This window comes from Pelobates fuscus, chromosome 1 (genome assembly GCF_036172605.1).
Source record: "Pelobates fuscus isolate aPelFus1 chromosome 1, aPelFus1.pri, whole genome shotgun sequence".
Taxonomy (NCBI): Eukaryota; Metazoa; Chordata; class Amphibia; order Anura; family Pelobatidae; genus Pelobates; species Pelobates fuscus.
Genome location: NC_086317.1, coordinates 275,167,077 through 275,194,728, shown reverse-complemented (window position 1 = coordinate 275,194,728; position 27,652 = coordinate 275,167,077). Strand labels below are relative to the sequence as shown.

At 41.5% G+C, this 27,652-nt stretch overlaps 1 protein-coding gene across 7 annotated transcripts in view; it reads left to right on the top strand.

Moving 5' to 3' along the window:
* AUTS2 (activator of transcription and developmental regulator AUTS2) overlaps positions 1-27,652 on the top strand; it is a 1,446,188-nt gene that overhangs the window by 439,407 nt on the left and 979,129 nt on the right. Inside the window, exon 1 of one of the 7 annotated variants that reach the window (XM_063457395.1) lies at positions 3,329-3,504. The exons of the other annotated variants lie outside the window; for them this stretch is intronic. Within the exon in view, the coding sequence (XP_063313465.1) occupies positions 3,457-3,504 (48 nt within the window). The 5' untranslated portion in view covers positions 3,329-3,456. Of the gene's footprint in view, positions 1-3,328; positions 3,505-27,652 lie in introns of those variants that run through there. 7 annotated transcript variants of the gene reach the window in all.

Sequence of the window (27,652 nt, the reverse complement as noted above, 5' to 3'; positions counted from 1 at the left end):
TTATTGCCAGAGGATGTAGATAACAGGGATATGTATCAGTCAGGCAGTATTATACACATGGACATACGGTGTGATGATGATGATGTTGTACCCGCTGCTGCTTCCTTTGCTGAGTTGTCAGATACAAGTGAAGCGGTTGATGATGACGATGCATCCGTGGATGTCACGTGGGTGCCCGCTAGAAGAGAAGAAGAACAGGGGGAAAGTTCAGATGGGGAGACAGAGAGGAGGAGGAGACGAGTTGGAAGCAGGGGGAGGTCATCGCAAGGAGCTAGTGGCACAGTCAGACAGCATGCATCGGCACCCGGGGTCAGCCAGACAGCACGCCAATCAACGCATTCTGTTGCCACCACCAGAATGCCGTCATTGCAGAGCTCAGCAGTGTGGCATTTTTTTGGTGTGACTGCCTCTGATAACAGCGATGCCATTTTGCAACCTGTGCCAAAAGAAACTGAGTCATGGGAAGTCCAACACCCACCTAGGTACAACTGCTTTGCGAAGGCACATGATCGCACATCATAAATGCCTATAAGAACAACACATGAGTACAAGCAGCATGCAAACTCAAAGCCGCCATCCTCCTCCTGGTACAGCATCTTCAGCCACGTTAACCATTGCTGTCCTCCTTGCCCCCTCTCAACCATCCGCCACTCCGTCTCTCGCCTTGAGCAGTTCCTGCTCATCTGCCCACAGTCTGGTATCTGTCAAGGACATGTTTGAGCATAAGAAGCCAATGTCACAAAGTCACCCCCTTGCCCAGCGTCTGACAGCTGGCTTGTCTGAACTCTTAGCCCGCCAGCTTTTACCATACAAGCTGGTGGAGTCTGAGGCATTCAAACAATTTGTAGCTATTGGGACATCGCAGTGGAAGGCGCCCGGCCGAAATTTCTTTGCACAAAAGGCAATCCCCAACCTGTACTCGATTGTGCAAAAGGAAGTAATGGCATGTCTAGCACACAGTGTTGGGGCAAGGGTTCATCTGACCCCTGATACCTGGTCTGCAAAGCACGGTCAGGGCAGGTATATCACCTACACTGCGCATTGGGTAAACCTGCTGACGGCTGCCAAACATTGAATGCGTGGCTCTGCAGAGGAGTTGGTGACACCACCACGACTTGCAGGCAGGCCTGCTGCCACCTCCTCTACTCCTCCTACTCCATCCTCTTCCATAACCTCCTCGGCTGAGTCCTCTTTTGCTGCTGCGTCTTGCTCCACATCAACGGCACCCTCCCAGCTCCCCAAGTACTATTCCACATCCCGGATACGGCAGTGTCACGCCGTCTTGGGGTTGACTTGCCTGAAAGCAGAGAGTCACACCGGACCTGCACTCCTGTCCGCCCTGAACGCACAGGTGGATCAGTGGCTGACTCCGCACCAACTGGAGATCGGCAAAGTGGTTTGTGACAACAGAACAAATTTGTTGGCGGCATTGAATTTGGGCAAGTTTACACATGTGCCGTGCATGGCACATGTGTGTAATCTGATCGTACAACGCTTTGTGCTTAAGTACCCAGGCTTACAGGACGTCCTGAAGCAGGCCAGGAAGGTGTGTGGCCATTTCAGGCGTTCCTACACGGCCATGGCGCACTTTTTAGATATCCAGCGGCAAAACAACATGCCAGTGAGGCGCTTGATTTGCGACAGCCCGACATGTTGGAATTCAACACAACTAATGTTCGACCGCCTGCTCCAACAAGAAAAAGCCGTTAACGAGTATTTGTATGACCGGGGTGCTAGGACAGCCTCTGCAGAGCTGGGATTTTTTTTGCCACGTTACTGGACGCTCATGCGAAATGCCTGTAGGCTCATGCGTCCTTTTGAGAAGGTGACTAACCTAGTCAGTCGCACCGAAGGCACCATCAGCGACATCATACCATTTGTTTTCTTCCTGGAGCGTGCTGGATCAGGCCGTAGATGATCGTGAAGAGGAAGAGGAAGAGTTGTGGTCACCATTACCACCAGAAACCTTATCAGCATCGCTTGCTGGACCTGCGGCAACGCTGGAAGAGGATTGTGAGGAAGAGGATTCAGAGGAGGAATGTGGCTTTGAGGAGGAAGACCAACCACAACAGGCATCCCAGGGTGCTCGTTGTCACCTATCTGGTACCCGTGGTGTTGTACGTGGCTGGGGGGAAGAACATACCTTCAGTGAGATCACTGAGGACGAGGAACGGGACATGAGTAGCTCGGCATCCAACCTTGTGCAAATGGGGTCTTTCATGCGGTCGTGCCTGTTGAGGGACCCTCGTATAAAAAAGCTGAAGGAGAACGACCTGTACTGGGTGTCCACACTACTAGACCCCCGGTATAAGCAGAAAGTGCCTGAAATGTTACCAAATTACTGCAAGTCGGAAAGGATGCAGCAGTTCCAAAATAAATTAAAAAGTATGCTTTACACAGCGTATAAGGGTGATGTCACATCAAAGATATTTTCAGGTGAATGCATTACTTTAAATAAAAATCTTTTGTATAAGTTTGTAATGGGCAGGACCATTTAAAGAATACGCTTACAATTTTGGACCTTATCGATGTGATGTAAGACAGGTTTTAGAAATCCCTTGAGGACTGCACATGGCCTAAGGGTTTCATTTTCATAAAACATATCACTGAGTATATTTTTCAAACTTGTAAGCACTCAACTTGTCTTCACAGACTTTTGCATTGCAAAAACACCAGATCTATAAGTCCCCCCCCCCCCCCTTATTTCTTTTCAAATAGTTTTTATTACATTTTCGAAAAAAACTTGGAAAATCAACTAGAATAAAGGGTACAGCAGAAAAAAGGGTAATATTTTTTCCGTCCACAACAATATATATACGTATAAGAAAAAAAGACATTTTAACATGCATTAAATATGTTCATTGAACTGTATAAATATTCTTGTAATAATCCATACATTGCTAAATAGTTTCAAATCTAGCGCCTTATAATGCATAGAGTCTCTATTTCTGATGGCGAGGGGGAAGGCAAAGAGCAACGACCAGCATTAGAAAGACTAAGAAGAGTTAATCTTTTTGCGCTGGGATCTCTGACTGGGAAGCATGTTGTCAGAATAATGTTTAGCCAGGTGTTAATCTGTGTCTGGAGGGAAGTGCTGGAATTCATTATTTATCTCACTGGAGGGAGGTTGTTCTCATGGGATGCTGCCAAGTCTGAAGCCAGCCTCCTCCTGGCTTACTGACATGTGCCATTTGTGATGAACACTGCTGAAGTCCATTTGAGGAATTCTCTTGTCAGTCAGCCAAGCTGACAGAGAAACAGAGCACAGAGCTTACGCAGAAAGCACTGGGTGTAGAAAGCTACAGGCTTTAGTGGACAGTCAGGAGGAATCCAGAGGCTTTGTCCTTCCTAATGTGAGATAAGCACTACCACTAACAAGGAGAAAATCCAGAAGCGAGCTTGTTTTGGATCTTTTCATTTATTTAAATATCTTATCGAGTGCAGGTCGTGGAAAACATGATCAAGTCCAGTTGGTTTTATGTCAAGTTCAAGTTTGCTGAGAAGGTAAGTAATTTTTTTTCTGACCGTTGCAATTGTTTTTATCACTTCATTTCTCCATCTGTACGTCAGGACAAGAGCTATCGACATTAGGGTTAGAGGTATAGCTCCGGAGGGATGCGCTTAGAAACTCTGAAGCTATAACCATAAAAAAGTTGCAAAATAAAAAAGAAAAAATAAAGTGTTTTCTATGTGAGTAAACATAATATGTATTAACAGGTTCTCGTACAGTAAGTTCAAATCACATCAATTCTTTTTTTTTTTTTTAAAGGATCTACTGATAATACTGATGTTTGATATCCAAAATGTAAATAAATATGAAAAAAAAAAAATGCTATTTATTTATTCTACATCTAGTGTGTGTTTCCATTGTTATCTGAATTTATAGCTAATTAACCCATAATATTTCATAATACCATATAACATTTTTTTATTTGAGAATATATATATATATATATATATATGTATATTCTTAAATTAAACTATGCTATGGCTGTGTGTGTATGTATATATACATACATACATACATACATACATACATACCACATTTCTAGTAATATATATGGAAATAGAAACTTTGTACAGTTTGGAAAATTCACTCTGGAGGTTCAAGATATCGTATGTAATATAAAATGATGGAGAAACTACTGCCACAAAAGACTTTAGTAATTGAGATTGCTGATCAATTTTAATTGTGCTGTTGCTTTTACTGTAATTATCCTAGGTTGGTTAGGATTGATAGGAAATACACACGAGAAATGATTAGTGATAACCTTTATTGTGCTCTATGGTTCAGTAATGCTCACTCGGTATTGATTGCCTAATAGAATTGTTATGTGCGTGATGCATCAATTATAATGAAGAAATATGCATGTTTTCAGTACTTAAAACCAACTTAGTTGTTATAAATGGTGCAGGCATTTGATAAAAAATTCTTGTAAATTATAACAAAATGATAAATTAGTTTGAAATTACAGTCACTAAGTAGAATGTTTATATTACTACCCTTACATTTGAAATTGTGCTATCATATTTCTGAGGATCATTAAATCGGAATAAATTGCAAAATATTACAGCAGAAGGCATATACATTTTCCTCTAATATCGAAATGTAGCCAAGTTTAAGGCAATTGAATTGTTGCTTGCTGATCTTTACATTGAAGAAGACATAGCATAATAATGATTCTTAAAAAAAACCTTCTATTTACAAAAACATCTCATATGAATTTGCTTTATTTAATTTGAATCCTCAGGACCTTGTATGGGAGGTATTCAATTCCGAATGCCAAGGTAGCATCACAGTGGTACCCAAATTGTAATTCACCTTAATAAGAAGCACAGAAAGCATTAAGCTTACAGAGGTAGTTGATCATTTACGTAAATAATTTTCCTTGTCACCAGCATGTGTCCTTTAACTGAAAAGGTAATAAAACTAACATTTAAATCAATACTTTCAACAGCATCCCCCAAATTATCTGAAATATCAACACATTTCTATACTAAATGCAACAACGCCTGTCACACTCTAGTCTTGTGAGAGTAAATGATCTAGTTTAAATCCCTTTCATGTATCTCTGTCATTACCAGATGCCTCTGTTGATGATTGCAATACAGCATTCGGGTTTTAACCTAGATTAGCTGCATTGTAGGTTTGACCACTGAGCAGAATGGGATACAGCCTTGTGCGTAGATTGAAACATTTCAAGCAGAGCTTGCATCGAGATTGCTATTTTACTGGAATGAAATTATTGCAACCGAAATCCCATTTTCCTTCAAATTGAAGAAAGACTTGAAGGCAGACTTTTTAAACCAACTGTCGACGAGTAGTTGAAGCATTAGATGAGATTTTGAAAGAAAAAGAAAAGAGTGTAACAAATGACATGCAAAATAATTTAACTTCATCTCATCACTCTGTCTCATTCACTTAAAGTGTCCAACAAAACAGGGTTTTACTAATGGAGATATATTTAAAATGACAATATCTGCACAAAATTCTGTGTATAATAGCTTGACTGAGTGTATACAGGTATATATCCACTCAAAGAAATAATCAAGCTGCACTCACAGGACTTTAGCTGTAAAAAGACATTGCAGTTTAATTTGGTACAAAAGTTACGCCATAATTATAGCATAGTATCCGATCGACCTTTTGGCCCACACTGTTTTTTTTTTTTTAAAGATAATTCTTTCTTTTCTTTCTGGAAAAAGACCCTGTGTTGGTTGAAATGTCAATCAGATACTATGCTAATTATTTCTTCAAATATATATATACCCCTATATAGTGTTTTTATGTAATTAATAGTAATATTGGAAAACATGTAAATGTATTACTTTCATATTACAAAACACTGATGGACAATATATTGTGGCCACTGTCGCTCAATTATAGCTCACAGAGCAGACCTAATGTGTTTCATTTAGATTCTGCATTGATAAATGTTGCTTTGGAATGTCGATACATTTCTAGCCCATTTCATAAAATTACATAAGTCAAGTTTGGCCAATGTTCTACCTTGGAAAAAGGAAATACAAGCCAAATCCAAGATACATTTCTGGAGTAATAACTGAAGAGAAAAGGCATCTTTTTGCAAATTGCAAAACAGATGTCTACAGCATCTCCCAGATGGTGTGAGAGATTAAATAAGAAAGAGCCTACAGGTCTTCCACAAGCCTTGTTCAAAGAATATGGTGTGAGGGAGCTAGACAATGGTGACACTAAGAAAGGAAGAAGTGAGGTAAATAAGCACATTGCACTTGTCTTTCTCCCAGCAGTCTCCATCATCAAGCAATTGTTATCTTGGTCAGATGCCTTTGCATAAAATACAAAAACCTATCAAGTGGCAGGTCTGTTTTATGGGGTTATTATGGTCAAACACTAATTACACCTATTTATTAGTTAAATGTATTCAGGAGGCATTTAGTATCTTAATAATATTTAATTTGTTTTCTTCAAGTCTTCAATAGACTGGTGTTGGTATATCTAACACTCAGTCTATCACTATATTCTATATACTTGTGTCAAGTCGTGAGAGAATTGCACATTGGTGGTAGCAGCACAGACCTTTTTCCACAACAATCTATTTTAAGCGCCTAAATACACAATATTTCCTTCTTGTTTTTTTATATATCTGGTTTATAACATTTGGTATTCCAGTTGTCTTTATTGTTGAGGAATAAACAAAGACTGTTGTTATAGATGGTGAAGCACTAAACTAGAGCCTACTACGGCCTAATCAATGTATCAACTGATTTTTAATTACAATTCAATAATATGCTGTATTACATCGATTACCATTACATTTATTTAAATTCAGTTTGCATTAATAACTATAAATGCAGGAGCAAAACAATTAAGTATGCATTCCTCCCAAATGTCCCAATATGGTGAGACTTAATATGATATTGATCTCCTGCTGTCTCGAATTTATTATGGCTTCATGCCTCTGGGACATTATTAAAGGAATATTCCAAGCACCAGTGCCACTATAGAGCACTGTAGCGGTTGAGGTGCCTTTAGTACTCTGGTACTCTGCAATGTATGTACTGAAACCATTGCTAACAGGTTACCTTCCGTTATCTCTCCTGAGCAAAGCGTTGTCGTGCAGGGTCAGCTCATTGGTTGAGAATGTCAGCTGATTGCTCTCAGCCAATGAGATAAGCCCTGCAGTACCGGGCTAACTCAGAGTAGAGAGTTCTAGCTCTCAATGGAGGAGTTGACCAGAGTGTTCCTTTAAACCTGTGCACCCTGTATGAGGCCAGTATAAAGCATTTTGCCTATACAAAATCTTCTGTAACACTATATGCACTGAGAGCCTAGTTGGTTGTCTTGCAGGGCTAACCGTCAATCTGAAGGTTGTCCGGTGTCATTATACATCAATTATTTTGCAATAGGCAGCTATATTGTTGTACAGCTTAGACATTTACAGTAACCTGCTTTGGAGGTTTGGTTACTTGTAGCTGGTTCATTATAGTGAGCTTGCCATCCAATGATCAAGTTAGTGGGAAACATGCCAGAGACAGATGGGTGCTGATTGAAGCAGCCAAAGTCCTGGTTTTGGTTTTTAGTAGAAGCTGTGTTATCCAATATCAGTGATCAGGTTGCAGTGTGCGGACAGAGGATAATGTAATGTAATTTAAATGGTTGTTCACACTGTGCAAGTACCCTCTCAGCTAGTTGTTCTGGTATTTTCACTCCTTTGACTTGGCACTGGGTTTCATTTTAGTCAAAGATCTGTTCTGAGACTGCATTAAATAATACTGAAATATTAAATCCGTAAAAGAGGCTTTTTCTGCAACATATGAAGATTTAAATAATACAGAAGTAAACATATGTAGTTACTTCTTGGGAAAATCTAAGGATATTGATGGTGTTTTATAATACTTTTATGGATATTAACAATAATAAAAAATAAACACATATTTGAAATTTAATCATATTTGAAAAAGTTAAGATTTCCCCTTTATAGAAAGCCTAAATTTTTCTAAATTAACTCTGTTACCTTTTATTTCAGACAACAGGTCATTTTAGGCTGAGATTTCTGTAAAAATGTGTATAGGTAAAGCTCAAGAGAATAAATATTTTCTGCCAACATGTCCACATCATCTATCACCATCTCCTTTGCCAGGATTCTTTTTTAGAGGAGCAAGGACACTGACAAAACTTCATTCAACATAAAGACTAACTTTTAGCAACACTATGTCAATACACTCAAAACAATGCATGAAACACAATGGCGCTGGGAAACAGACATTTTTCAGTAAGACATGACTCTACAAACATGGTGGAGAAAGCATCAGAAAGAATCAGGCTTGCAACTGTCATAGTATGCAAAATAAATACATTTTGTAGGTTAGAATGTATATCTATACACGTTATCTGGCAAGGCTCATGAGAAGTGATACTCTTTGGTCAGATCATTGTGATGGTTTGGCTTTTGACCAAGCATTCAAAGTGTGTCAAGGCCTTTATAAAGGAGATTGATTGATTTTTTTTGTGTTACACTATTTTTTCAGCATATGTTTTTATGAATCAGATGTTTTTATTTCATTTTAAAGAGTCTCTTCGGTTTATTAAGGATATTTATTTAGCAAGTGTCAAAATGAAGAAAAAATACTGAAGGAAAAAAAAAAACACCAAATATAAATTAAGTAAAAAATATATAAATTTTTCAAATCATTTTAATTTGTAATTGTATTATTAATGTGAGGGGTAGGCAGATACATGGAAATGAGCCCTTAGTTAATAAATAATTTCCTATAACCATAGCTTTTCATGATGATCACTATCATATCCTAGCTGCCAGAGCCAAATCAAGGTGGACTTTCACTATGGGTAGTTTGTTTACAGCTCCTCCTGCTACCTGGACACCCAGTGTATGCCCCATCAAGTGTAAGAACTTGACCCATTGGGGTTGAATCAGAGTCAGGATAGGTGTTTTGTCCTTTGGGCCCATTGAAAAATTATTGGTGGCAGTCTTGGTTAACTTCTCTGGCCATTAGAGGATTTACCTCAAATGCAGTGGACCACAACACCTTACTGTAATAAGTCAGAATCTGTATAGAGGCTTGGTCTTTTACTTGTAATCCAATCTACTTCTTGAGTGGGACCTTCTAAGCAGTAAGTGCTCTCCATACAGTGACTGATTTCATGGTCTTTTGGTGAGCATCTTGTATGATGGATAGTTATTCTGAATGTACCCTAGAATGTTGAGAATGTTGATAGAACTGTTCCAGCAGAATCAGTTGTAATGCATCTTCCACAGTGGGCACTTGCCACCAGTTTATATGGAGTCCGATATAATTTGCCCCATTCCTTTCTCTTCAAGTCTCTAAACAACCACCTCTAGGACTTTGTACTGATGACAAATCGGGCTAGTAAACTATCTGTTACAAGCTTGTAATCAGTACAGAAAGTGCTAGGTACTGGTTGTATTCTTCCATTGTCTTCCGTCAAAATGCTAGCTAAACTGATTGCCACATTCATTTATATTATGCCCTCTAGAACACATTGTCAAAATCTTAAAGGCATCTGTCAACATTAGCTTTGGCCCTCCTGTATATATTCTTCAGGGTAATGTACTGCTTCAGGAAAACAAGATCTCCAACTATGCTGTAGCCAACAATAGGACAAACCTTTAAAGGAGCACGATAGCGTTCAAACCTGTATTCCTAATGCTATAGTGTGCCCCTGTATGCAATTTATTAGGTGCCCCCGCCTCCACTAGTGAAAACCTTTTTAACAGTTACCTCTTGTCAGGGTACCTGAAGTCTCTACCTCCGAGAGAGGTAGAGACTTAGACGTTCATCCGTCCGGACGCCATGTTTCCTCTGTTCCTCGCGGTCGACCCGGTCACACAAACGCCGGCCGCGAGGGAGTCTCTTCCTTTTGTAGCATGGTGCCCGGAGGCCGACGTCATCACGCCAATCCGGAACGACCTGTCACTCAGTCCGAGACAGACTAATCAGGTTTCGTCGGAGGCGTGTCTATCCTCTCTAGCCAGGGTATTTAAACATACTTCGCCCTGTTGCTCATTGCCCTGTCGTGGTTCTAGCCTGTCTAGTCACACAGTGCTCTGGTGTTTCTCAGTTATCCTTTTGGTTTCGCCCCGGCTTGTTTCCTTACTCTGTTTACCTCCGTTATCCTTGACCCGGCTTGTTCCTCGCTTACCTGTCTTCTCGTTCCCTCGACCTCGGCTTGTCTTTGACCATTCTCTCTACTCTCTGTACGTTAGCCCGGCCATTCTAAGGACCGGTATACGTACCCTGTACCTGTTTGTACTTTGCGTGTTGGATCCCTGTCCCGATCCTGACATTACGACAGGGCCAATGGATCCTGCAGGTACAAACAGTCAGGTTGGTTCCTCTGATTCCAGGTTTGACGCCATGGAACACAGAATGGACCAAATGGCCTTAGCACTACAGGCATTGTTGTCTCGTGCTAATAATCCTCCAGAGGAGACGCGTCCTACTCCTATTTCCTCTGTAGGTTCAGGCCTAGAGGTAGCTACTGTAGGTGCCTCTTCCCGTGTTACTCCACCTGTACGTTATGGTGGGTCACCTGAGAAGTGTCGTGGTTTTTTAAACCAGATCAGCATTCACTTTGAATTGCAACCTCGCTCCTATCCTACCGATAGGGCAAAGGTTGGGTTTATTATCACCTTACTCATTGAGAAAGCTCTGAGATGGGCTAACCCATTATGGGAGAACGATAACCCGTTGGTATACAATTATACTGCCTTTGTAGCTGCTTTTAGAAGAACTTTTGACCCCCCTGGTAGAAAGGTCAATGCAGCCAGATTACTGTTGCGCCTGAGACAGGAGAACCGAACATTAGTGGATTATGCACTAGAGTTCAGGTCTCTGGCGTCAGAAGTTAAGTGGAATGAACAGGCTTATATGGATGTATTCTTGAACGGGTTATCAGATGTTATCCTTGACGAAATTGCTACTAGGGAGCTACCAGAGAATTTAGAGGACTTAATTTCGTTCATTTCTCGTATTGATGAACGTATAAGAGAAAGACAGAACACTCGAGAGAGGAACCTAAGACCTGCCTTTAAATTAGCACCCGCATTTCTAAGTCCTGAGTCCAATACCTCACTGATTCCTGAACCTATGCAGATAGGCAATACTCATCTCTCAGAAGAGGAGAGACTGTACAGGAGAAGGGAGGGATTGTGTATGTATTGTGGAGTCAGAGGTCATTTACGCCTGAATTGTCCTGTTCGCTCGGGAAACGCCCGCACCTAAGTTTCTCTAGAGGACAGGCCTTGGGTGTTTCTATTTTGTCCTCTACGCATAATTACAAAAATCACAGGCTTTTACTACCAGTTTCTTTAACATGGAAGAAGGAAGTACTTAAGACCGTGGCATTGATAGATTCCGGCGCTGCTGAGAATTTTATCGATCAAGCCTTTGCCACTAAGCACACTATTCCTTCCCAGTTAAGAGAGACCCCCTTGGCCGTTGAGGCCATTGATGGTAGACCACTACTCGAGCCTGTTATTACTCGTGAGACTATATCCATGAGCCTGTCTGTTGGTATCTTACACGAGGAGAGTATATCTCTTATGCTTATTTCGTCCCCTTCCGTTCCCATAGTCCTGGGGTATCCATGGTTAAAGAGACATAACCCTACTATCGATTGGGAGTTAGGGGAGATACTCTCGTGGGGTCAGGGTTGTCAGGAGAGGTGTTTACAGAAGGTATCCCCTTTGGCTGTAATTTACACACCTGACACTACTACCCAGCCTAAAGAGAGACAGATACCTCCTTTGTACATGGACTTAAAGGCAGTATTCGATAAAAAGAACGCTGATACTCTACCTCCACACAGGTCCTTTGATTGTAAAATTAACCTATTACCTGGTACCATGCCTCCTAGGGGCAATGTATACCCTCTATCCACTAAAGAGAATGCTGTTTTAGAGGAGTATATTCAGGAGAATTTAGACAAGGGATTTATCAGGAGATCCTCATCTCCTGCCGGGGCTGGGTTCTTTTTTGTTAAGAAGAAGGATGGGTCACTCAGACCTTGTATCGATTATCGAGGGTTGAATAAAATAACCATCAGGAATGCCTACCCTATCCCCTTGATTACAGAACTCTTTGATCGGTTAAAGGGCTCTAAGATTTTCACCAAGTTGGACCTCAGAGGGGCGTACAACTTGGTGAGAATTCAGCAAGGCCATGAGTGGAAGACAGCGTTTAATACCCGCTATGGTCATTATGAGTATACGGTCATGCCTTTTGGTCTCTGTAACGCACCTGCAGTTTTCCAAGATTTGATTAACGAAGTTCTTAGGGAATTTCAACATGATTGTGTTATTGTCTACCTGGATGACATACTCATACACTCTAAAGAGATTGAGACCCACCATCGACAAGTCAGACAGGTATTACACAAACTTTTACAACATGGTTTGTACTGTAAACTTGAGAAATGCAGTTTTGACCAGACCCAGATAGACTTTCTTGGATACGTGATTTCTGGGGAGGGCTTTAAGATGGATCCTGACAAACTCCAGTCTATTTTAGATTGGCCATTGCCTCAGGGACTCAAAGCTATTCAGAGATTTATTGGCTTCTCTAATTATTATAGACGCTTCATTAAGGGCTACTCGTCTATTATTGCGCCCATCACCAATATGACCAAACAAGGGGCGGATACTAAGACATGGTCTACTGATGCTCTAGCTGCTTTCAAGAGTCTCAAAGAACTTTTTGCTTCTGCTCCAATACTAGTCCATCCGGATACGACCTTACCGTTCCTGCTCGAGGTCGATGCCTCTGAGACAGGAGTTGGGGCGGTTCTGTCACAAAGATTGGGGGTAGATAAACCATTGCACCCATGTGGTTTTTTTTCTAGGAAACTTTCGGGCCCTGAGAGCAGATATGACATCGGCGACAGAGAACTCTTAGCAGTCATTAAAGCCTTAAAGGAATGGAGACATTTATTAGAGGGAACCTTACACCCTATTACTATCCTGACGGACCACAAGAACTTGTCCTACATTGGGGAGGCTAAGCGCCTGTCCTCTAGGCAGGCTCGTTGGTCCTTATTCCTGACTCACTTCAACTATGTGCTGACTTATAGACCTGGTTCAAAAAATTCTAAAGCCGATGCCTTATCTCGCCAGTATGAACCTTCTACTGTACCTGAGCCGGTTCTTTCCTCTATAGTTCCGAAATGCAATATTGTTGCTAATACGAATCTCAGGATTCATTCTCCGTTACTGGCCGAGATCGTTAAGCTACAACATTTAGCACCTAGACAGACTCCTGTGGGTCGACATTTCGTTCCTCCTGCTCTTCAACTGGAACTGTTGCAGTGTTTCCATAACAGCAAGATGGCGGGACATCCTGGTATTCGCAAGACTTTTGCGTTGATCTCTAAGGATTTCTGGTGGCCTGCTTTACGTAGGGATACTAAAGATTTCATCGCTGCATGTGAGGTTTGTACTAAGACCAAACAACCTCATACGCTTCCTTGTGGATTCCTGCACCCCTTAGAAGTTCCAGAGAAGCCGTGGTCCTGCTTGGCCATGGACTTTATTGTCGATCTACCTATCTCTAAAAAACAGACTGTTATCCTCACCGTGGTTGACAGATTCACTAAGATGGCACACTTCATTCCTCTGCCTAAACTTCCATCTTCTCCCGAATTGGCCGAGATATTCGCTAGGGAGATTTTTCGCCTACATGGGATACCCTCTCAAATTGTGTCTGACAGAGGTTCCCAATTTATTTCCCGTTTTTGGAGGTCCTTCTGTTCGCAACTTGGTATCAAATTGAACTTTTCTTCTGCCTATCACCCTCAGTCTAATGGAGCTGCTGAACGTACCAACCAGAAAATTGAACAATATTTGCGATGTTTTGTTTCCGAACACCAGGATGATTGGGTCGGTTTGATTCCTTGGGCAGAGTTTGCACACAACAATCTCGTTTGCGATTCTACTCATTCAAGCCCCTTCTTCATGAATTATGGCTTTCACCCGTCTATTCTTCCTTCGGCTTCTCCTTCCCAGGGGGTGCCGTCGGTTGATGTTCATGTTGCTAATTTGAGGAAGTTGTGGGATCAAACTCGGCAAATCCTTACGCACAATTCTATGCTGGTTAAGAAACATGCTGATAAACGTAGAAGGGCGGCTCCGCTCTTTGTTCCGGGTGATAGGGTATGGTTGAGCACGAGGAACATCCGTTTAAAGGTGCCCTCCATGAAGTTCGCTCCCCGTTATATTGGACCTTACAGGGTGTTGTCTCGTATCAATCCAGTTGCGTATCGTCTAGCTCTTCCTGATACCTTACGCATCCCTAACTCGTTTCATGTGTCGTTGCTGAAACCTCTTATTTGTAACAGGTTCTCCTCCACAACAGCCCCTCCTTGTCCTGTTCAGGTGGAGGGTCAGGAGGAGTATGAGGTTAACTCTATTATTGATTCTCGTATCTCCCGGGGGAAAGTACAATATCTGGTCGATTGGAAGGGATACGGTCCTGAGGAGAGGAGTTGGGTACCTCAGGAGGATGTTCATGCTCCTCGTCTCCGCAGGGCGTATCACTCTCGCTTTCCATCTCGTCCCGGTTCTTTCCGCCCGGTGGGCGTATCTGAGGGGGGGGGTACTGTCAGGGTACCTGAAGTCTCTACCTCCGAGAGAGGTAGAGACTTAGACGTTCATCCGTCCGGACGCCATGTTTCCTCTGTTCCTCGCGGTCGACCCGGTCACACAAACGCCGGCCGCGAGGGAGTCTCTTCCTTTTGTAGCATGGTGCCCGGAGGCCGACGTCATCACGCCAATCCGGAACGACCTGTCACTCAGTCCGAGACAGACTAATCAGGTTTCGTCGGAGGCGTGTCTATCCTCTCTAGCCAGGGTATTTAAACATACTTCGCCCTGTTGCTCATTGCCCTGTCGTGGTTCTAGCCTGTCTAGTCACACAGTGCTCTGGTGTTTCTCAGTTATCCTTTTGGTTTCGCCCCGGCTTGTTTCCTTACTCTGTTTACCTCCGTTATCCTTGACCCGGCTTGTTCCTCGCTTACCTGTCTTCTCGTTCCCTCGACCTCGGCTTGTCTTTGACCATTCTCTCTACTCTCTGTACGTTAGCCCGGCCATTCTAAGGACCGGTATACGTACCCTGTACCTGTTTGTACTTTGCGTGTTGGATCCCTGTCCCGATCCTGACACCTCTTTCCAAAGCTGCGGTCCCTTCTCCCACAATGTCATGCTGATAAGGGAACCTAATGTGCATGCGAGTCACTCACCCCAGACATTAGAGATTCCCTATAAGAAGGCATTGACTTAATGCTTTCCTAAGGGGAATTTGAAGACATTAAATATAACAGTAGGTAAAATATAGGGAAATGGAGATACTACAGCTCAAATCACCCCGAAATAATCCTGTTTGCAATTGTCATAATATGAAAATATATATATATGACAAAATATTAGCTAGAGAAAGGGAGAAAAAAATATCAGTCTCCCAAATGACCAGCCTACAAATGTCTATTCGTATCTGTGCCTTCGAGGGCACCTAGGCTACAGTTGAACAAGTGTGAACTGCACTAGTTAAGCTTTCCCTATTCATCAAAATTCCAAACATAATGGGGTACGGGGGAGAGAGATATGTTTAAGTAAAATATATTGTACTGGTAAAAGGAGTGTGCTAGAGAGTAAAGCATGATATAAGCTACAAAGTTACAAACAATAAATAATAATATTATGCACCAGCTGAAACAAAAACAAACACAAAAACAAAAACATAAGCCACCGGCTACTTTTATATCTGGTTACTTTGTTTTCCTTTTTTTTTTTCGCGTGTCTCCGCTTTAAATAAGTGGTCACCCCTCATTTTTAGTAACCAGTGTAGCTCCACTTTTTTGTAGAGAAAGACCTCAGTGGTACTGTCAGAAGGAGTTTATCATAGTCTCATTGTCAGATGATGTTAAGATAGATGAGCAGCATATGAGGTTAGATGTTAGACTTAGATGTGAAGGCAATGGGTCAAATGGTACAGTGCAAATAATTAAGATAGAGTTATTTATGAGGTCAGGTACAGTTGTGTAAAATGGATTGATAAAGTGAAGACACGATTAATTAAATAATCAATTGATGGTAGTTGGGAAGAATTCTCTAAAGTGAAGTAATGCTCACGGTGCCTAGAGAGATATCAGCTATGCCTCACTGTAATGGCACAAGATGAGATAAAACCAGCTTGAGAACTGAGCGGGGACCCACCGAAGGGCAGGCTGTTTCAGCTGCTTCCCATTCTCAGTATACTCTTGCGCCCTGTTTTTTGCTCTCCACAATTTTAAAGGGTAATCCAGACGTGGACTCCTTTCTCACGGTGCCTAGAGAGATATCAGCTATGCCTTACTGATGATGCCTAACAAGACTGAAACGATCATCTGGGGTTGCTGTGTCTCTTATGCAGAGGGAACTTGCTGGCATTTCGGATCTGCACTGTCCGTATGGGTGGGACCAGTCTGATATGTTTCAGAGATGTTCTCCATGTAATGGCACAAGATGAGCTAAAACCAGCTATTTCAGCTGCTGCCCGTTCTCAGTATTCTCTTGCGCCCCATCTTTTGCTCTCCACAAGAATTCTCCAAAGTGAAGTAATCAACACGAATAGTGGTATGGTTTCATGATGACTATTTTACATCTCTGTATTTTGATTTAGCTGACATTTATCTTTAGGAAGCAATACACCTGATGCTGAAGAATTGTATCCTAATCTGCACACAACAAAATTATTGCCTTGCAGTTATCCTTAACCGTGACTGAGCATTTTACATTGATATGACAATGCATAGACTTGGGCAGTTAAACCCTCTGTAATTTTTTGGACTGCAGAATATTATCCCACAGAGATCTGATTTAATTTATCCTTTTCTGGACCGGAATACTATCCTTTTGGGATTTGTTTTCATTTATCCTTTTCTGGGCAGCAATATTATCCCACTGGGATCTGTTTTTATTTATCCTTTTTTGTGTTTGTTTACTTGGTTTTGTTTTTATTTTTGTTATGACTGGGACCACACTGTACAAGGCAGCAAATCACCGAGGGAAAACCAAAACAGATGCCAGTTGTATAGGTTTTCTCATCAGAAGCTAAGATAATCTCTGCATATCATCAAATGATTTTAGACAACTTGAAAGTGAATCCCCTAAAGGGGACTTATTTGTTTTATAATAGCTCCATTGAGAAATCCTGATTGAAAGAAAAGGTAATCACAGCATCACTGTTAAATATGTAGCTGTCAGATGTTGAACACTATTTGTAAATCTACATCAGGTGATTGCTTCTGCTGTGAGCTGTAATAATTTATTTTGTATATTATTTATAATCTGTAGGAAGGCTATCAATGTATTTCATTAATATTATAGAGCTAACCAAATAACAAAAACAGGTACACCAGGAATATTATACATTCAGTGTACACAAATACTCACCAACCTAGGATACATAGAAAATTGTAGAATAATCCAGTTAAGTTATAAAAACGTACCTAATTAGAAGAATAATTCCTCCATCTGACAAAGACCAGACAATCCGAGGACATAGCTGGCTAAATTTTATTTTGCAAAAAATGTGTGCAAAAATAAGCCGGGTCCTTGTACGCTGTGATTTGGGAGAAGAGAAGCCTAGTATTAATGCTTATAAATGAAAAATCAACAGATTATCAAGCCTTGTTTAGAATTATACATTGCATATTCAAAAGAGTTATTTGTATTATAGTATACAATTTAAATGTTGGTTACAGCTACGATTCATAAGAGGGAAGACGATAGACTAGTAGACATACTATGTTACGTACAGCTTTGATTGCTGTGCATTGACCCATGCTCATTTACATGTCTAAAATACACATCTATTTGTACTGAGGGTGTTCCTAATTGAAACTGCCAAGCTTGAACTCTATGCTGCTGCTGTAAGCAAAGTAAGGCTGCCGCTTCCATGTCCTTGAGCAATGAACTATAATGCCACTTCCCTGTGCCTTGAAATAATTTGTTGTTTGAGAGATCAAGAGAGGCTTCAAGCAGATTAGTTAGTGGCTATCCCATTCCGCTCAAGTGTACGTTCTATAGGTAAACCCAGGGCCGTCTTTAGCGCGGGGCAAACGGGGCAGCTGCCCCGGGCCCAGTTGCTCCTGGGGGGCCCAGAGCAGCTGCTCCGTGGGCCCCACGATTTGGGCAGCCCCCCCTTGGACCCGGTGGTGCGGCTGCACAGAGCCGCACCATCCCGCATGCTAAAGAGGGCCCCCGGGTGGCCCATGCACTAAGGGCCACCCGGTGGGCATGTGTCAGCAGGGGCCCAGTCGGGCGCTGTTACGCTTAAAGAGCGCGACCGGGCCCCTTCCTGTTCGTCAGCCGGCTGGGAGGAAGTGAGTGCCGCGCGTCACTTCCTCCCACCGGAGATCAGAGCCGCACAGGAGGAGAAAGGCAGGGAGGAGGGGAGTTTCAGAGAAGAACTCCCAACTGCCTCAGCCTGCCACTGTTCCCCAGGGAAACCACCCTCCAGAAAAGGTAAGGGTGGTTGGAGGGTAGCTAAATGTATGTCAGTATGTTTGTGTGTGTATGTCTGTCTGTGTTTCAGTGTATCTGTGTGTGTATATCAGTATGCCTGTGTGTGTCAGTATGTCTGTCTGTGTGTGTGTCAGTATGTCTGTCTGTGTGTGTCAATACTTCTGTCAGTGTGTGTGTCAATATGTCTGTCTGTGTGTGTGTCAGTATTTCTGTCTGTGTGTGTGTCAGTATGTCTGTCTGTGTGTGTGTCAGTATGTCTGTCTGTGTGTGTGTCAGTATGTCTGTCTGTGTGTGTGTCAGTATGCCTGTGTGTGTCAGCATGTCTGTGTGTGTGTGTCAGTATGTCTGTGTGTGTGTCAGTATGTTTGTGTGTGTGTGTGTCTGTATGTTTGTGTGTGTGTGTGTGTGTGTCAGGATGTCTGTGTGTGTGTGTGTCAGTATTTCTGTCTGTGTGTGTGTCAGTATGTCTGTCAGTATTTCTGTCAGTGTATGTGTCTGTGTATGTGTGTGTGTGTTAGTATGTCTGTCTGTGTGTGTCAGTATGTCTGTGTGTATGTCAGTATGCCTGTGTGTGTCAGTGTGTCTGTGTGTATGTCAGTATGCCTGTGTGTGTCAATATGTCTGTCAGTGTATGTGTCTGTATGTGTGTCAGTATATCTGTCAGTGTATGTGTCTGTGTGTGTGTCAGTATGTCTGAATGTGTGTCAATATGTCTGCCAGTATATATTTGTGTGTCAGTGTATGTGTGTTTCAGTATGTATCTGTGAATGTTTTAATATGTCTGTCTGTGTGTGTGTGTGTGTGTCAATATGTCAGTGTGATTGGGGGTTGGGCGTAATTGGGGGGTTGGTGGATTGAGAGGGTCGCAGGGCCGAGGGGGCCCAACAAAATTCTTTGCCCAGGGTCCTATTCATATTATAGATGGCCTTGGATGCCTTAACCAGGTTTATTATATTGGCTGTAAAACAGGGCTCCAACTCTGCAATGCCATGCGCTAATTAATCACTGTGTATGTAGCCATGTAGCCTGCTATCCCATGACAACTGTTCAACGTAAGCATACTGTAATAATACAGCTAGATTGGGCCATGCAGGCTCCCTGCCCGGGCGGCATTTCGCTGAGGTCACACCAGCCTATTTAACTGACATCCTCCCTACTGCTGTGGGTGTATTCGGGCTGAGATGGGCATGACAGTGCAACCATAATTTTACACCCCGTTAGTACCCCACGCGCCCACACCGACCACGGTGCCCAGCGGCTACCCTGCTGAAAAATAAACCACGGTTTAGCATGTTACTTTCTCTTTATCTTGATTTTATCATAATCGACTACGTTAATGTCAATCTATATAGTATGTCTCAAGCAACCCTACAATTTTCCCGTTAAGCAAATTATATGCATTAGTATGTTTACATTTAAAATGTGCAGTTCTATCATATGCCACAGTCTTATGCCTCTTGGAAAATCTGTATTTACTGTCGTGGCTCGGCAAACTTGTCTGTCTAATTTCTGCACAACAAAAATAAAGAATTTAAAAAAAAAACAACATGTTTAAATGTGGAGGTAGCCATTTATATTAGAATTTTCAACCTCTACTGATTAAAAAAAAAATAGTCAGAAAACCACAATCTGTGAGTTACAGAGTCGTTCTCAGCTTTCCACTATACAGGAAATTGAAAATTATTCTTTGAACTTTATGATGGTATTCTGAGGCCAATATAACCAAATGTAATAAAGCCGAGAAGAGGCCATCAGCTAATTATGTTGAAATTGGTAAAGGTGTGCAGCCCGCCACCACTACAGAAGAATACTGAGCTGTGTATCCTAGTGTGAGGAGCGAATCCATTCTAAATAAATTATGCAATTTTGCCAGAAAAATGAACACCGAAAGACAGTCTGCTTGGTTCCAGACCTGCAACACCACCGCATTTATTTTACTAATGTTTTCATTAGGGTAATGGTGGTTGGGAATGAGACCCAGCATTAAACACTCTGGCCTAAGGGGAATATTAAATGGTGTTGATCTCCACCCAGAATGTTTCAATTACTGGATAACCCCAAAAGCAATGGTACATATCCATATGATCAGCTGGGCAACTAAAGCATTGCTTGTCACTTTTTTTCTTATAGAAATACCTGCAGAACAAATATAATTAACAGTAGACATTCAAAACATTTAATATTATATCATTATATCTCGTGGTTCTTTATAGTGTCTCAAAAATCCCTCAATTACATTATTTTAATTAATAATAATGTAATAATTTGTACACAAACTGAAAATACATTTGAGATTTATGCACAGTTTGCATTAATGTTAGGAGCTCTTTAAACTACTTGTAAAGTGCTGTAAATAGATCCAGCTCTAGCAGGTAAGACAGCAATCTGTTATTGATTACTTGAGTGAATATTTGATGTTGGTTCAATAGCTATATTGGGCAATATAAGAATTATAGGGAAGTTTGGGCAGCAAACATTTTCTAGTTTTGAAGTAAATGAAAATGATTTTTTTTTAAATACTGCATTGTAGGAGGTGTTTGACTTTCAAGGATATGTGGGGACATTGGTTTAAAATACTCAACATGCAGACGACCAGTTCTAGGCAATTTGCAGATTTTTAAAGTAGTAACTAATAAACTTTGCTATTTATCACTTTTTAATGGGCACATTTCTTGAGGTTCAAGTTTGGAAGGGCCCATGGAGAACCAAAAAGGAGTCTTCCTCTGCTACTACATCAAGCATAGGTGAATATAGGTCTCAAAAATAGTCAACAAACAAAATGGATAATGGAGTTAGCTCTAGAGATTACAGGAAGTGTCTTAATCTAGTTCTAATGATGACAGGGATGGTACACTTTAGCCACCATGACCATCTGCCACCCAGACCGGTTTCACCAATAATAGTATTTATGCAACATTTAATCATAGTGTATTTTATTTCAGTCTATAAGAAAAGACTGGCAATTGTTTATTTTAAACAACAGCTCTGTTTGTTGTCATCAATAGGAGAACAGAGGGAGCAGTATTAGAAAAGATAGGAAGATTGGAGTTCTACTTGGTATATGTCTTCTACCAGACTTGCTGGCGACAATATTGTCACCTCACATGATAGCTTTAGATGATTCCCAGAGCAGGAGGTGGTTGTCATTTTTCCCCAATGTCCATGGAGACCATTTTATGGGTAGAAATTGGCAGGTATTATCTAATACAGAGTGCTGGGGCAAGAAACAGGGCCGTCTTTAACACAGGGCAAAAGGGGCAGCTGCCCCGGGCCCAGTTACTACTGGGGGGCCCAAAGCAGCTGCCCTGTGGGCCCACAACAACTTGGAGGGGCCTATCAGGTGGCCCATGCATTTAGAGCCACCCGATGGGTATCTCTGAACAGGGACCCGGTGGGGTGCCATGGCCCTTTAAGAGCCGACCGGGCCCCTGAAGTATTGCTGGCTGGGAGGAAGTGACAGCCAATCACGTCCTCCCAGCTTCAGAAGAGAGTACCGCGGGAGGAAGGAGGCAGCATCAGGTAGCAGCATGGGGAGGAGAGGCAGGAATGAGCTGCTGCTCATTCTCACTCCCAGCAGCCTCAGCCAGCACTAAGCTGAGTTGAAGGTAAGTGTATCCAGTCCCTGATCCTCTCCTTCTGGGTGTATGGCTGCAGCTAGGATAGTTTTTAGAAAAACCACCCCACTCAATGCCCCTGCCCTGATTTCCCCCACTTACTGCTTATCTTCTCTGTGCCCCCACTTACTGCTTATCTTCTCTGTGCCCCCACTTACTGCTTATCTTCTCTGTGCCCCCACTCTCTGGCCCTGCCCTGCCTTCCCCACTCACTTTTTCTCTTCTCTGTGCCCCTGCCCTGCCTTCCCCACTCACTTCTTCTCTTCTCTGTGCCCCCACTCTCTGCCCCTGCCTTCCCCCACTCACTTCTTCTCTTCTCTATGCCCCCACTCTGTACCTGCCCTGCCTTCCCCACTCACTTCTTCTCTTCTCTGTGCCCCCACTCTCTGCCCCTGCCCTGCCTTCCCCCACTTTCCCCCACTTACTGCTTCTCGGTGCCCCCACTCACTGCTCCTGCCTTCCCCCCTCACTGCTTTTTTACCCTATGCTCCCACTCAGTACCTTTCTACTATGTGCCCCCACTCACTGCTTTTTTTCTGTTTAGATGAGTTTAATTATTGCTGCAGTTGCATTTAAGCACAGTGTTTATTTTATGTTTTAATTATTTTTTTTGTTGTGCATTACATATAACAGTACCAGCTTGCCTTGCCACAGCAGCATCAGCATTTACAAGCTTTGTGCCTCCTCAAACTCTTTGCTTCTGCCCTGCTGCAAACATAAAAATGATCACATGTATGTCAGAGTGTGTGTATCTGTGTGTATGTGTGTGCCAGTGTGTAACTGTGTTGGTGTGTATCTGAGTGTTTATGTGCCAGTGTGCATATCAGAATTTGTGTGCATGTGTCAAGGTATGTGCATGTGTCAGTATGTTTATATGTGTGTTGATGTGTATGTAACTGAGTATGTGTATACATCCCAGCAATGAAAAACAACAAGCAAACACATCCCTGATAACACAAACATTACAGACAAACACACCCCTGATTTCAAACTCCAAAATTATATATAAAACACACCATTTACTCAAACACCAATACTATACACAAATGTTTAGAAGACAACACTACATCCTATAACAACCCTGAAGGCAAATATTACATACAAACAAAACCCAGTATTAAAATGCCAAAATGATATGCATACACCAACTCACAGTTGCACACCTGAGTTTTAAAGTCATCCATGCATACAAACACACACCACTGCATTCAAACGCAAACACTACACACAAGTACTCCTCTGCATTCCAATTGTAATAGTACATACAAATACACCTCTACATGCACACATATGCTCTATACAAAAACAGGCTTACATTCAAATGCACAAACACTGCACACAAGTACAACCCTACAAGAATAGGCAAAGTATAGATCCCCAGCTAGCATAGCATTGTGGGAGTTGTATGACAGATGGGGGTGTATCTTTTCGCCACTCTTGTGCTAGAGGGGAGGCCCAAACAACTTTCTTGTACCAGGGCTTCTCTGCATTAGTTCCGCCACTGGGTTGGAGTGTAAGGCATGATTGCATGCCAGGGAGTGGGAGGGCAGCAGGGTCCAGGGGGCCCAAGCAAATGCTTGCCCAGGGTCCAATCACTATTAAAGACGGCCCTGGGTAAACCAGAGGATGTTATGGGAATGTTACATACACTGTTCATATATACCTTTTTTATTTCACTTAAACTCTATTTTAATAACTCTAAAATTGTATTTAAAATAATTATATGGGAATGTGGGTTTGCATGCATCAAGTTGGTTTAAAACAGTCCTCTGCCATCACACCGCTGATGTTTTCTTTCTCTTAATTGTTTTTCTTTTTCATTTCTAATTGACCTATTTTTGCTGTGATAGTCAAAAAATGTTTGCCTGGAGCTTCAGAAATTAACCCATTACAGTATGTTGTTGGTATTATTAATTAAAAAACCACTAAAGTGCCAGGAAAACAAACGTGTTTTCCTCGCACTATATAGTCCTTAGGTCCCCCCTGCCCTCAGGGCCCCCCTCCCGCTGGGCTGAAGGGGGTTACAACCCCTTCAGCCATTTACCTTAATCCAGCGACAGGCTCCCTTAGTGCTGGTGACCTCTCCTCCCCCTCTGACGTCAGCTCCCGAGTGGAGCCGAATGTGCATGTGCAGCCAGAGCCACGCGTTCATTCAAACTGTCTATAGGAAAGCATTACTCAATGCTTTCCTAGGGACATTCTGCATGCTCAATGTGATTTTCGCACTGAGCGTCGCGGAAGCGCCTCTAGCAGCTATCAGGAAGACAGCCACTAAAGGCTGGATTAACCCTGCAATGTAAACACAGCAGTTCCTTTGAAACAGCAATGTTTATAGCTGCAGGGTTAAAACCTGGGGGACCTGGCACCCAGACCACTTCATTGAGCGAAAGTGGTCTGGGTGACTATAGTGGTCTTTTAATACTAATTGCAAACATAACTGCCAGGCCAAGTTCAGCATCATATACTCATTTTATTGTATAATAGTATTAGGTGAATACGGGGTCTGGTCACATAAGACGTATCAATGATGCAGTTAGTTTCATTGAAATGCTCGCAACATGGCTCCTCCTGTCCTGGCTTTAAACATGACACATTTGGCAAAGTATATGAATATGAATAATGAAACCATCAATCTCATATATATCTGAATGTGTAAGTACACACAAAAACATATACACATACATCAGTATATAATAGAATTATTATAAGGCATTGAATATCCTCTCTGATGAGCTGACAAGCGAAACGTGCGTCAGAGGCATCTCTTTTATCAATAGCACTACACTACGATCTATATTCAGCTACAGAATTATTACTAACTGCAGCAATTTCAGCTGATACTACAGCAATTTATCTACTAGCTATCTTAGCTTTTAGGGTTTCTGGGGGGAGGCGGACACCCTTTCATGGTAGGACAGGGTGAGCTTTTGTTGGCGATAAGGGGTGCCCTCGAAGACACATGAGGGAAAGCTTTTAATAGCCCTACTTATCACCTCCGTTGTTATCCTTACAAGTAGGATCTCTCGACGATACTCTTTTCATTTATTTTTTATTTATTATTTATTTTTTATCAGGCACTTCCTGGGGTGCCTGTTATTTCGTAGTGACTAGCACATATATTTTTTCGTAGTGACTTGCACATATTTAACATTATTGAGAAGCTGGTTTTATCTCTGTTATTACAGGATCAGGAAGAAAATACCGCTGTGAACTGAACGTGTCACTATGTGCATCACTGCTGCACACCGCAGCTGATATAATCACGGCTTCAGACATTCCAATAATGGCAATTGTTGCTGCTGTGATACTGTAGCAATATTATACATTGTAGCTGGTTAATCAACGATTTTTCTGTTTCCATATTAATGGACACTTTACCATCTTTTTGCTCGTGTAAAATTTTTGTTCTAGATTTTAACGAGTGCAGCAGATAGGTCATTAGGGAACTATACCACAGCTATTTCAGCCGTTAACCACAATATCAATATAGCTCCATCTATGTCCAATTGCAATTATTTGTTGTTAGTTTTACGCTATGAACATTAGTCTACTATGTTTGGATATTTGAATCCATGATCTATTAAAAGTGATGTTTTAAAAATGCATTTACGAGTATTCCACCTTTTCTAAAAAACATTTTTGGTTTTTGCATCCTCCGATTCTCTTTTTGTTTTGTGTTTGAATATTTAGGGGTTATCCCCCGACTAGGAGGCAATCTGCAAACTTTGGCTCCAACTTCCCCTTTTTTTTCTTTCTCTCTTTTTCATTAAACTGTATCATTGCTTAACATATTTTAAATTAGCAAGTCTTCATTTCTTCTTTGTTTAGGAATACACTTTTCAGTCAAAATAAATAAGTCTGCTATGGTATATGAATGAGCTTTATGCATTATGCACGGAGTGTTTTTGAATTTCACATGATAAACCACTGTTTGACAATATTTCCCATAATGCTCAGCTATATTTACATCAGTTGCAAAACTCTATAAGGCTAACAATAACCATAACTGTATATATAAGGCAGCTCTAAAAAAAAGTAATTCTTTATTTACTGTAAGTTAATTGTAGGCCTAGAGGGTAACTGATCACAATGGGTAATGTAAGTCATTTGTGATGCCAAAGTTAGCTATCAGCGCGTAGATAAAGAGTTAAGATCTAGTACTGCCCTTTAATTATTGAGTAACTGGATTTATTTACAGTTGGTTACAGAAACAGTAAAATATTTATGTGCTTACTTTGTGTCCTAGTGCATTGTAAACTTAAGCAGTAGATGTGTGATAGGCATTCAAACTTGCATGGCAGCTAGATGTGTGGTCCACATAGTTAACTAGGTATAAAACCATACGTTCTAACCCACGGAGCCTTCACTGATGATAGGCATTCAAACTTGCATGGCAGCTAAAAATTGGTGAGAGCACTCAATACATGCAATTTTATCTTATTACCAGTACTGTCCTTGGTATATATCTAAAACAATAAAACATGAAAGAGAAGAGACATAGGGTAATATTGTTTTGAATAAATAAATGACCTTGGTTAAAAGGTTACACTCACATGGTTCTGAGTCACTTATGAAAGCTGACTCAGACTATGAACTTGTATAGGAGATGAAAAATCTTTAAGCTGGACGTCTTGTATTGCTGTGGATAATATAGATGAGTTGTCCCTGGATGTGTTGTATCTATTATTCCAGGATGCAAAATCAAAATAAAGTTATTTATTTGATATAAACTCAAAAATATAAAATGCAAATACAAGATAAAAATTGTCTATAAGAAATACCATGACGCGTTTTGGCAGGAAAGCCTTTCTCAAGTGGTGCCGAAACGCATCGTGGTATTTCCTATGGACAATTTTTATCTTGTATTTGCATTTTACATTTTTGAGTTTATATCAAATAAATAATTTTATTTTGATTTTGCATCCTGGAATAATTGATACAACACATCCGGGGACAACTCATCTATATTGTAATACTAGTCTCACTCACATAAAAAGAGCCACTTAAATAGCTGGCTCAAACTGCATGCCTTGAATCACTCTCTTATTGGACTTCAGCTGGGTCCTTTCTGTAGTTGAATCCCATGTGCCACCAAGATACGCAGGTTCAAGGGGTAACATAAAACTTTATTCTTCCACAATGGAAAACACAAATTAAAACACTTTAAAAGAAAGTCCCTTTGTATTAAGAAAGTCCAAAAAGCACCTGATGTGTTTCGGCGGTCTGCCTTCGTCAGAGGTGATGCTTGTGATCCCTGGCATGCTGGCTTTTAAGTCTGTTCCTCGCGCCCTTTTTCACCGCTTTCGCGGTACTTTACTTCCGGGTTTGGCGTCGGGACGTGTCCTGCGTCATCACGTCCCGACGTCTATCTTCACTTCCGGTTTCGCCATTAGTTAGGACGTGTCAGGAACGTCATTGAAATTGAAAAGAACTCACGGCTGAGTAAAAGCTGAGAGTAGAGAACAGAATATCTCCATCCCCTTAGGCTTTCCCTTTACTGCTTTTAATGATTTTTTA